The sequence below is a fragment of the Parasteatoda tepidariorum genome, chromosome 2 (genome assembly GCF_043381705.1).
Source record: "Parasteatoda tepidariorum isolate YZ-2023 chromosome 2, CAS_Ptep_4.0, whole genome shotgun sequence".
NCBI lineage: Eukaryota > Metazoa > Arthropoda > Arachnida > Araneae > Theridiidae > Parasteatoda > Parasteatoda tepidariorum.
The window spans coordinates 70,996,097-71,008,526 of NC_092205.1; the positions used below are offsets into that span (position 1 = coordinate 70,996,097).

At 30.2% G+C, this 12,430-nt stretch overlaps 1 protein-coding gene across 2 annotated transcripts in view; it reads right to left on the reverse strand.

Annotated features, from left to right (window-relative positions):
- Positions 1-12,430, reverse strand: part of LOC107436423 (bromodomain-containing protein DDB_G0270170) — a 99,098-nt gene that overhangs the window by 6,869 nt on the left and 79,799 nt on the right. For both annotated transcript variants that reach the window (XM_071177709.1, XM_043041870.2), the window contains 3 exons: positions 6,937-7,059; positions 6,802-6,848; positions 3,799-3,906 (listed from right to left, as the gene is read on the reverse strand). In XM_071177709.1, coding sequence (XP_071033810.1) covers positions 3,799-3,852 — 54 coding nt within the window. In that variant the 5' untranslated portion in view covers positions 3,853-3,906; positions 6,802-6,848; positions 6,937-7,059. The remainder of the gene's footprint in view (positions 1-3,798; positions 3,907-6,801; positions 6,849-6,936; positions 7,060-12,430) is intronic.

Here is a 12,430-nt window from a genome sequence, read left to right on the forward strand (position 1 = left end):
GAACCGTCATTGAACAGCGGACCCAATTTTTGAATTTACGACTAGTGTTCAATTTCGTAGTCTTGTAATTTTGAACCCAATCCAGAAGACAAGGGAATTCCTGGATCGAGGTTTGGGAGAATTTGGGCCTTTGTGGAGGTTTTTATTGATGGAACTAAACCCGCATTTACGTTACATGGAGTGAAGACCCACGAAAACCTCTCACAGTTAGCCTGACGGTATGAGAATTCTAACCCATCTACCACTGAGAATATGTGTTCACTTCAACACTGTGGTCGGTGCGAGCCGGGTGCGGAACTTGTTTCGACCAGCCATTGCTGGGAGTCGACCCCGGGTCACCTCATTGGGAGGTGAGAGCTCTATTCCCTGAGCTACCACGGTTTAAACAAAGACATTTATTAGTTTTTCATAGATTTAATAGATTGCATCTTTTTAATCGTTTGCCTTGAAAATATTTAACACTAAAAAGTTGTTTGTAATGCCAATTTATAGAGGAAACTAATTAATAGTATATGATACTTTTTTTTGAAAATAGTACCAAGGGACTGTGTGTGGTAGTAACGGCTGAACAACTAATTTGTTTGTTTTTTTCGAATCAAAAGCAACTTATCTTATATTCAGCCATAACCTTGAAATTACACGCAATTATATTTTTTTGAAATAAAAATAAATATGAAAATATGCAAATGAAAGTAAACAGGAATATGATCTTTTCGTATCGAGCATCTGGTTTTTAAATTCTGATCGATAAATCCTGTTAAGCGAGTCATCCTTTCCCAAGGTTGAATATTGATAGGGAAAAAAATAAATCAGAATTAATAGCACTGAAGAGCTTGTCGTACAACTTAAAAATCATGAAAATAATATATCAATAATGGAATGTGGATTCTAACTTCATTCATTGAAAGTAATGCATTTGATGCATACTTTAACGTATCCATCAAACATTAACCACGCAGTTAAATTCATAAAAATAAATTTAAAAGAACATAGACAAAACATTTTAAGGAACAATAGCAATAGGAACTTACAACTAATCCCTCGGACAAAAACGGATCTTTTGCAAACGCTTTGTTTCTTAGTTAAATGCGATAAGTTTACAAATATTTTGATTGTCGAAGGTTACATTACATACTTCTTATTGTTTATTTAATAAAATTAAATAAAACGATGTTTATTTACTGATACTTCCCAAACATCAATCTTTCAAAACAAACTTTTAAACAAATTACAAAAAAAAAAACAAAAAAAAACTGGATAAAATAGTTTTGATACCAGTTATAAAAGGTGTGGCATTATTTTCCCAAAATTTGAAAGCCTTACGTGAATTATATACTCATCTGATATTTAATACGTTTCGAAGTAACCTATAAATAATTTAATGCTCTGAATTGTATGAATAACTTATATAAACAACTTTTACAGAGCATTACGAAAATATTATGTCCGACCACAATTTGTATAGTATAATAGCTTAGCCGGTGCTCGATTATTTTAGGACGTTTAATATGGTAAAAATTATGAAATTTCACAACTGGCCACTTTTCAAAATATTAAATTTTTTTATTCATTAAAATAACCGGTAATACTAATTATAACATAAGGCATTTTTTTTAAGCATTTCTCAAAATATGATAAGCATCACAAGATTAAAGAAACAAGAATTCCATAAAGTAATTTCAAGAATAATAATAAAATATTCATAATAATTCCACACTTATCTAAAATAAAGAATAATAAATTGAACATGGGTGCATTTTCAACGAAAAAAGTGACGACGGACTGACAATTTTAAATCGCCATTTCTTATAATTAGTCACCCTGTTCGCCGCTAGATTTGCCCGTTCAAGTTCTTTGGAAGAGGTGAACACTTTTAGTTCTTTTTCTAGGGGTGCAATTCAGAATGCTCTTTAATCCTGACGTTTTAAATATCTTCAGCATTCTTTAACTTAGTTCTTTTAGCAAGGTTTTTAGTTTTAGAAACAAAAAATCAGCGAGAGAAACTTCCTAAAAGTATGATGGATGATCATCTCCATAACCTTTAAAACCAAAAAGGAACAAGGTAAAGATGGCGGCGGCGACATAAATAAAACTCGAACATCACAAATAAAGAGCATTCCGAAACAAAAAAATTTGTAAAAAGGAACTTTAAAAAGTATGACAATACATTACGGCAGATAGAGGTTACTACAAAACACTAAGATTAAACAAGATTGAAATTCACAATGTATTTTTCGTGAGTTATCAGATCAGTGCTGGAAATTAATAGCCTTATCTCGCATTTCCTTAATACTCATTGTACAGCAAATTCAATATTACACAAAGTTCGTTAAATAAATAGGTAATAGACTGATTATTTAATAAATATATATGTTACTTATTAAGTAGTGATATAAATAACTTCCAATAGCTGACTAACAATTTTAAACAGAATTTATTACAACATAGAGTCCTAAATTTATAGTCTTAAAAAGCTCAATCTCCTTTCTATTAAAAATTAATTAATAAATAAAACCACTTTTTCATTACTTCAAACATTTATTTTGAAAACTAGTTTGTTTAAAGAAAAACATTACTCATACCGCGATTCTCTGTTATTATTGATTCCATCTACAGAAAATTAATCTCGCAATTCACCAAACTTTCTAATTCAATGTTTAAAAAATTTGATTATCTTACCTTATTATCGGACTATCTGTCTCTAAATTACTCAGATTTCGAAAAAATTTGAATTTAAAGTCGTTTTTATCCCTGAAAATAAACAAAATTTCACCAACCTTGAAGACTCTATTGCAGACATGAGATATTTATCAAATTTCATGTCTATGTGGTATTGCTTATATCAGACAAACCAAACTTATCTTTAAAATCGACTTTAAGAATGCGAAAGATATGTTCAAAATCAGGACTTTTACAGATCTTCCATCGACAGACATGGCTGGAATTCTATTCACAGGTTTGAGTTTTTTTCAGCTAAAATCAATCAACACTGCTCTTCATCTATCAATCTTGATTTCTTGGAATCATTTCACATTTTGAAAAATTCTAATGACCTAGTTAAAGATCTTTCTAGTATCCCACTGTATTTAGAAATTTATTCTAATTTAATCTCTTGTACCCGGACCCCCCCCCCACACACACACACTTATTTCTTATCACTTTTTTTTATTTTTTTGTTCTAACTTGTTCTTCTATCCTGTTGCAGTTTTTTTTTAAAATTTAGCTTGTTTAAATTTCAAGCCAAAGTTTTTGAGTGATTGAATGCAATAACAAATCATTATTTTGGTTATAAAGATACTTAATAAGGAGAAGAAGTATATAATGTATTTTTCGTACAATATGAAGTTAAAATATGAAGAAATATGCGAAAAAATATGAAGTTAAAAAAGCACATACATTAAGGGTCACGGATTCATACGTAAGTAAGGAAGAAGCAAATGTGATATTGAAATGCTATTTCTTCTTCATCTATATAAATATTCATTTGCGACATATAATGCATATGGTTTTTTATTTCAATTTTGACAATCTAAAAGTATACGTTAAGAGTGGACTTTGTGAAACACAGTGTATAATTTCCATTGTGTTGCTGCTTTTTACCCGATAAAGAGTATATTCGACCGAATCAACTATGTTTATTATTAATTAAACGTTATATATTATATTATTAATTAATTATATATTACATTACATTATGTTATATTATTAATTATATATAATTTGTATTTACTGGAGCATTTCTTGATATGCTTAAGAAAACTAAAGAATTTATCGAATACATAAAAAATTACAACTTACCACAGCAAGACATGAATCATCGTATGCTCGGTGCTTTTTACCTCCCCCAAACATAAAGTGACCTTTACCATTTCGAGGTTTTTTAGCTTTCACGGAGTATTCAGATATCTGAAAAATTAAATGGACATAAATTAAATTACTAATTTTTCCTCCCTTACTTTAATTTATACTTTGCATATATTGTACATAAAGATTTATATATGAATTAATAAAAAAAAGACTGGTTTCATATACATTCAAAAACGCTGAATTTAAATATGTTATTCATTTTGAGGTCAGTTGAGAGTGATACCTAAGTTGGACATGTTTACCAACTTGAACAACTAGAAATGTTTGACCTGCATCAAAAAAAGAGACGTTGCTGTTAACGTAAAAATCACAGTAGCGCAGAGAAAATGTGAGCGCTGCGCGAGTTCAAAAATCATGATGGTTTATCCTTTTTGTGAGTGTTTAAGATGTAAAAGAAACGGGACTCAACCATAAAAAAAGAAGACGAAAACATTAAAAAAAAGAGGGGGAAATTTTAAAATTACTTTTGTGTTTATTATCACATGCAAGTTTCTAATTTTCTTGATGGGTCTACGCTTTCTTGATATTAGTTTTTCATTTATCTTTCAATAAGTAAAAACATGCAGCTAAACTTTGTTACATAATTTATTTTAGATGTAATATAATATTAATAAAGTTACTAATTAAAAAATGAGTTAACATTAATTATGCATAGCGCACTGGACGATAATTAATTACATCTTCAGCGAATTTCGTTTTTGGCTCCTTCTATAAAAAATTTTCTGGCTATGTCCAGTTTTTCAAACTGTTAGGATGCTTTTTGAAGTTCTTTAGATAAAATAAATAATTAAAAAAAAAGAAAAGAAAAAAAGAACGGCCAGAAATTCTAAGCCAAGCTTTAATTTTGAACTACATTCTATACTATCTCGTTGAAAAGAACTGATTAGACTTAAAACTGACAGTTATATGTATATGTATTTAAAAGAATTACGAACTTTAAAAAAACCTGCCAATTTGGCGAGATATTTCCATGCAGAAAAAAAAATGAATAAAAATTTTCCATTTTTACATAGTGCTAAACAGCCAAACAATGGAGTGCAGTATCAACTATTCAAATATTGAAAAAGAAGAATGCGATCGTCTTTCGTTGGCTAACCAACACCTCCTAGAAAAGAGTAGGCCTCTGCACGGGTTACCATAAATATCCTAGTAGTCCAAACGTAATGACATATTTCGTATTTTCAACCACTGCGCAGCTTAGTACCCCGAACGTAATGANGAGCACGGATAATCCGCAAACCGGATAATCCGCGCACGGATAATCGAGAGTGTACTGTATTCAAATATTGAAAAAGAAGAATGCGATCGTCTTTCGTTGGCTAACTCGGCTTTGTTATAACATTTACCACCATTTTCATCAAAAAGTCAAAATAGAAAAACACTAAGAACATTCTGTATGGAACACCCTTCTAAATAAGAGTCTCTATTTAAGGAGCATTTCAGCTAGTATCTGAGCTTTTGATTGAAATCATAATGTATTTGTCTCAAACAATTTAGTTTCGGGGTTGTCCCCAATTTTTAGGAGTATATTTTGAGCAGTTGTGACCAATCAACTGTATAATGTGAATGAAGAAAATGGCAAACTAGAGGTGAGAAGAGAAATTTGCCTGAAACTTATAACTCTTACAAAATACAATATAATAAGTTAAATAATGCTGAAAAAAGTTAAGCTAATTAATGTTGTGGGCTAATTGCAAAATTGGATTATTTGCAAATTGTTGGCCTCACTTTGAAATTTGTTATGAGCCTACATGGCTCACTGTATTGAGCCTAAAACATCGCTACAAAAGCGTTACTTTATATAGCGAAGAACCTTAATTATATGGGTGAAATTTAACGGAGTTCAATATTTCCGGATAAGTCAGCACGTGTGGGTCACCTGATATAAGAACAGCCCGAAATTCAAATCGATCAAATATTTATCGATCACTGATATAAATTTTTTTTTTATCACACATCTGTTCGCATGATGAAAATTCGTCAATTTACAGTCCCCAGTAGCCAAATGACGAAAATTCGTTATTTGTATTTTGCAAGAAAACAACCGATTAATAAATATTACAGGCATTTGGTCAATAACGGAACAAATAATACCCAGCGGAAATGAATTTGATTTAAGCATTCGAGACAAAACTGTTGACAAAAAAAAATAAATCTCCTCATCTGTCTAAACGGCAACGGTATTAAGGAATAAAAATTTATGAACAATTTAGATAAGATGTTTCAGATTTACTTTATCTGCTAAAGCCGAGAATGTTCCGGTAATGAAATGCTTTGGGTTTTTCCACACAAACTGAAAATTGAGAGTTGGTTGCTATGCTGTCTAGAGAAAGCTAAAATAATGCAGTGTAAATCACACTTAAGTTTAGAAATAAAGCTGGATAAACAAAGATTCAGATAAATTTATGATCCTGGTGATTTTTAATTGATGATTAGACCATGAACTATTTTTGATTTACTGATCAGATTGATGTGGAAGTGCGACGAGCTAGATGTTTAATGATCAGATTTTTTACGTACTAAGGCGAAATTTCATTTGGGCACGCCGATGTAATTCTAATTAATCAGTTAAGATTATATTTTTTTACGAAATCAGACACGAAAACGCAATTATTATGAGGAAATATACTAATTTTTTTAAAGATTCAAATTTTTGTAAAAAGGTTCAGGATGACGATGTTTTTGGAAACAATAAACTGGTGTCACGAGATTTGGAGAGCAGAAAGTATGACAAGAAAATAATTTAAGTGTCACTTTCTAAAAAGAAGTGCACTACCTAGTTCTTTAATACTACAAATAGGCTCACTACATACATAAAGAGCGAAAATTACATAATATCGCTTTTCAATTGAATTTTAGTAAAATAAAAGTATAATAATAAAAGAAAAAAGCCTAAGTTTATTTTAATATATTTGTAGAATTTAGAATTCTTACCTTAGACGAGCGAATAGAGTTCTTGTTCAGAGACGATCTAGTTTTATCTACAACAGAAACAAACATTAAATTGAAATTATGCTTCCTAAACACTTTAAACAGATTTAAAAAAAATAGTAATGATAATATAAATACTTTTGTCAGTCTCATCTCCACCATTACAGTCTTGATTTTGAAAATAAGGATTATCAAAGGCAAAATCACCCTGCGATTTTTGAGCCTGCTTCTGATGTTGAGTGTGACTTACGTTTTGAATTCCTAGAAAGGAGAGAAAAGCAGTCAAATTTTAAATTCTACATTTAGCACCTTCTAAAACTATAAATAATTTTAAAAAGTCTCTTGGTGAGAAATTCAGCGCACTACTTTGAAACATTGTAGATGAAATATCATGTAATATCATGTAATGTCATGTAATATCATGTAATATCTTCGTTACAAACATATTTTGTAACAAAAAGTCGTAAATGTATTGGGTTGTTGGGAAAGTAATTTTGTTCTTTCCCAACTGGAGATTTAATTATATTTTTTCACGACCAACTTCACTTAAGCCACGTAATCATTATAAATATTTTGACAGCTGATATAGCAAGACGTGCTTCTGAAAAAGCTCGATTGATTCTAGGCAGTAGTTTTTGTTTTTGATTGGTGCCCTTACAAAGATGAAAAGCAGGATTTTCGGCATATTTTATTTTTTTACTATCGAAAAGATAAAAATGCTATTCGAGCAAGAAAATTATTATCCAAAGAGTATGGAGAAGATGTATTGGTAATATGCCAGTGACAAACCTGGTTAAGCTCATGAAGGAATAATAAAGGCATTAATCGATTAAAGCTGGCGAAATCGTGAGATCGCTGAGAGAATAAATTTATCGAATTCAACGGGTCATGATAATTGGAAAAGACTAAGGTTTAATCTCAAAGCTCGAAGTATGGATTGATTCCACAAGTTCTTACGGAAAGAAATTTGCGTTGTTGCGTTGATGTTTAGATTTGTTTCTCAAACATCTTGAAATTTATCCATTTTTGAAACTCTTTCACCACTAGGAATGAAAATTGGGTTGTCTACAGCTAAGTTCAGATCTCTACAAAATTCTTTACATAGAAAAACCTTTACTTCAAATACGGAGGATAAAAATCACCTAAGTTTTTAGCAATAAAGAACAAAAATTTTATGCTCGTGGAATATAGCTAAAGCCAGAAGGATGGCAGAAGATACTGGACCACAATGGACAATATATGAAGCAATAAAATATTACTTCACTAATAAGAAAATCACTTTGCATTTATAAAAAAAAAATGCTTTTCTACAACTTTTTGCCTTCCCTAAAAAACTCGCCACAAAAATTAGAACTTTACAGTAGATAATTTTATTTATTTTAACGTCTTAAAGAAAAATGAAAAGTTTAAATTACCACTTTAACTAGTTCTATCTAAACACAAAAATGAAATTTTTAAAATTTTATTTGAATTTTTTTTCTCCTTTTTATAAATTGCCTCAAGCTTCTTGAATGGATCCTACAAGTAATAAACTTCAGTTTCCTGTTAAATTCGTTCGAGTTTATTTTAAGATACAGATTTTTGCTTTTTTGTAAAATGAAATGTAAAGTCATGTGTTACCCAAGAATTGAATAAATCAGTGATTAGGTTCAAGATAGAATTTAAAGGAAAGCATTGGTTTTGTATTCAATGCAATTACTCCGTCACTTTTACTTATTTCTTTAATTATTGAAATAACATAAACACAACATTCCTGCTTCACAATATTCTTTTGTTAGAAGGCTTATTAATGGAAGCTCAAAAAACATTTCAGTGTTGATGCACTCAATTTTATTAAAATACATGAATCAGCATTTAATTAGCTGCTGTTTCAACTAGTTTTATTGCCTGGTGATCCATCACCAACAGATGATGAATCAACTGCAATCAGACAAAATGATTCAGCACTGTGTGACATTTTTATCGTTAAGAAACCTGTGTTTCAATATTGAATAACTCTAAGTCAACATTTCTCGGAATATATATTTGCACAATAAAAGTATTTTAAGAAACTGTTTACTTTGTAAAGATTTAAAATCATTAACAATAGAAAGATTTATAATGCAGTAAGGGATATCAAATTTGATTTCTCAACACATTCTTTGTTCATTTATTTAAAAACACTAAATTAGTAAAAGATTTGGTGTGAACATGTAAAATTGAATACAATGATAAAATTGGCCAAGGGAGCAGAGAACTATTAAAAATGCGAGCAACAGTTAACAAATTTAATTGGCATAATCGTTATTAAAATCTACAGAATTAAGCGTATCAAATTTCATTTTAAGATTTTTTGCCATAAATTGGCTTTTTGAAAAAAATTAACAAAAGGTTGAAAATTCAAAAGAAACAAGTAAAGTATAAAGCTTCAAGCTAATATTCGATAATTAGATGCATACATTGAAACAGTAAAATGGAATTTCATATGGTGCGAGACATCAAATTTACACAATATTATGGTTTAATGGTGAATTCATTTGGAAATATTTTCGTATCGCTGTTCCAACTTCAATCACCAAGGCGCAAAGGGATTTAAACTTGCAAAGATTTTTTTTGAAAATACTATTTAAAGATTTCCTCGAGAATTATATCCTTTAAGTAGGTCCTCTTCTATGATTTTTTTTCTAGTTATTTGCTATTATTATTACTGCCCAGAAGTCGCCAAAACTTGTTAATAAGGTTTTTCAAAGCATTTTCGCCAAAAGGAATATAAAAAAAGCCACAGTTTAAAAGTCTTACACTTGAAGCAAAGCTACAATTTTAAACTGTATATGCCACCTTACTAAAAAAAAATATAAGGGCTTTAGAATGGACAAATAACTAAAATATTTTAAAAGTTATTAAACTTTTTATAAAAATCGCCACTTCAGCGACATTTTCCCACCTAGATGGAAATTATCAATATCCCCATTTATCTCCTTCCCCCCCCCCCTTCAAATCCCCCTTATTTCAGAAATTTTTATGAGACAAGGTGAAACAGCATTGGAGTAAGTTTTAAATATTAAAAAATTAGACCACAAACACTTTACATTCTCTGAAAGCTATGACATTTCTCCATATTGACGTTTTGAGCTCTTTTCAGAATAAACATAGAAAGCGCTGATTGAAGATAGGTTAAACATGACTTATTTGTCATGACTAGAGCCCGGATTTTGATGACCTAAAAAATCTCAATTAATGCCCTTAAAAAGTGCAAAAAATGCCCTTATGAACTGCGAAAAATGCCCTTAAAAGTGCAAAAAATGCCCTTAAAATGCGAAAATTGCGCTAAAAATGCCTTATGACATGACTTAAATAGAAGTAAAAATATTGAACTAAAACAATGTTTTACTCTTTAAAATTATTACGAGTCGTTTCAAAAAATAGAAAGCAATGCAATACTTGTTCTACGTTCATTAAAGTTTGACAAATATGTTTTATATCCTAAAATAACAAAAAAAGAGGAAAATATATTGACTCCAAAACATTTTCATTTTGTATAGAAACTTAAATGAATATANTAAAAACCTTTATTGCTTGTCCTGTGTATTGACCTAGATGTCGGGGGCTTGGGAAGTAGCTGTCGGGCACCAAGGGTGATTCAATTGAAAGCATTTTCAGGTTTTACCTGTGTTACAAATAGATGCCCTTGGTGCATTCTGTTAATGCATTTGTTTCTTTTTTAGTATTATTATTTTTTAATTGATTTCTTCCGTAAAGGATAAAATGTCCAAAAATGCAAAAAAATGCAAATGTCATCAAAATCCGGGCCTTAGTCATGACTAACTGTTGCAAATTCACATCAATAATGAAAATAACATATTATTCGCAAAAAAGCATCACTGCGTACGACAATAGATTAATGCAGAGTTTTATCCTTATAGATAAATCGATAGATTTACATTGCATAAAATATCATTGTTTACAAATTGATAGTTGAAAATTTAGAACAAACTTCACGAATTGATCGTCATTCTTTCAATGAGAAATAGATAGGTACCGCATTACGTAATCTAACGGATGCCGCGTAGCGTTCGGTGGAAAAGATCTTTACAATGAGAAGTTGAACCATATTAACGCATTATCACAAATTAATCTTTTCTAAAGATCACCCGTTATTATCTTTCAACTCAAACGGAAATGCGGTCAGTTTAACAAAAAATGTACACAATAATTTGGTTAACTAGTAATAAATCTGGGAATATTTCGCTATCGGTACCTATTCGCGTCAACTACAATTGCCAAGTCGCCAAAAAAAATTTAAACTTGCAAAGATTTTTTATTTATTTATTTTTTTAATATCTATTTAAAGATTTTTTCAGGAATTATACTTCTCGAGTAGGATGCTTTCAGAAATTTTTTTTCATAGTTTATTTGCGAGCCACTGCCAAGAATTTGCCAAAACTTGTCAATAATTTTGGGGCAAAAATCCGTTGAAAATAAGATTTTATTTGTAAGAACGACATCCTGATCATACAGAGTTTTTATTTTCTATTTACATCTTTTATAAACTTTTCATATTTTCTCAATTTTTGTTTTCGAACAAATAAAAATAACTCAAAGAGACACTAAAAATAAATCATGTGATCAATCACTCATCGCGGAAGAAAATTTGTTTACATCATATAAAAAGTTCAAGTTTAAAATGAAGAAATAATAGTTCAGTGTGTTCATTAGTTATCATCAGACTCAAGCATTAATCAGAGTAAAAAAAAATTAACAAATAAATAAAAAATATCACATGCCTGTGGGAAATAAATTTTATTTTTATTTACGATTTTCGGATTTAATCCCTTGTTGCGTGCCGGGTCCAAATTGGTTAGCCGGATGCAACGACATGCTGGCCGAAATTTTCGGTTCGTTGAGTCAACGTCATGGGCTACGGGAAATGACGTCATACGAGAACAGGAAGTGGGTTTTACTATGTGAGTGTGAGGGAAGAAATATTTTCGTTATTTTGCTTCCAAGGTTCACTGGAATCTTAGAAACTGTGACTTTCGCTATAATTACGAACCCATTTAGATTACAAGATTATGTTCGTGAATAATTCATTGAAAGTGGCACGAATGAACAGAATGGAAGAAAATAACAAACACAATGCATTGAACCTGGGGAAGGGTTTTTTGCTTGAAAAAAAAACATTGATTTTTGATAGATTTCAGTATTTATTGATGGTATTTTAAGTGCTCAAATTATAAAACAGATCATCAAAATAACTTTTGATTTATCTTTCCACGAATTAAAATGAAATCTTACTGGTTGAGGATTTAACCCTGATAAACTTAACTGTTATGAAATAACGTATGAGTGAAGGATTAAGTCTATAAACGGCTTTCTATCCATTTATGAAGGCTCTGACTTAGAAACAGTCCCACTATGACAAATGGAAAGTCAGTAAAATGGTTTACTCCTAGTTTGCGTTTGTATGTAAAACCCTACAAATAATACTAATATAAATGTTTTTTTTAATGATTTTACGATTTTAATCCTATTCTTAATTGAATTTTATTAACTTCTTTTTTAATTATGGGAGTTGTTACATAAATTTTCTACTTATTATTATTATTAAAGTGTTTCTCTCCTAGATGGCAGCACTGAATTTTAATTTGATATT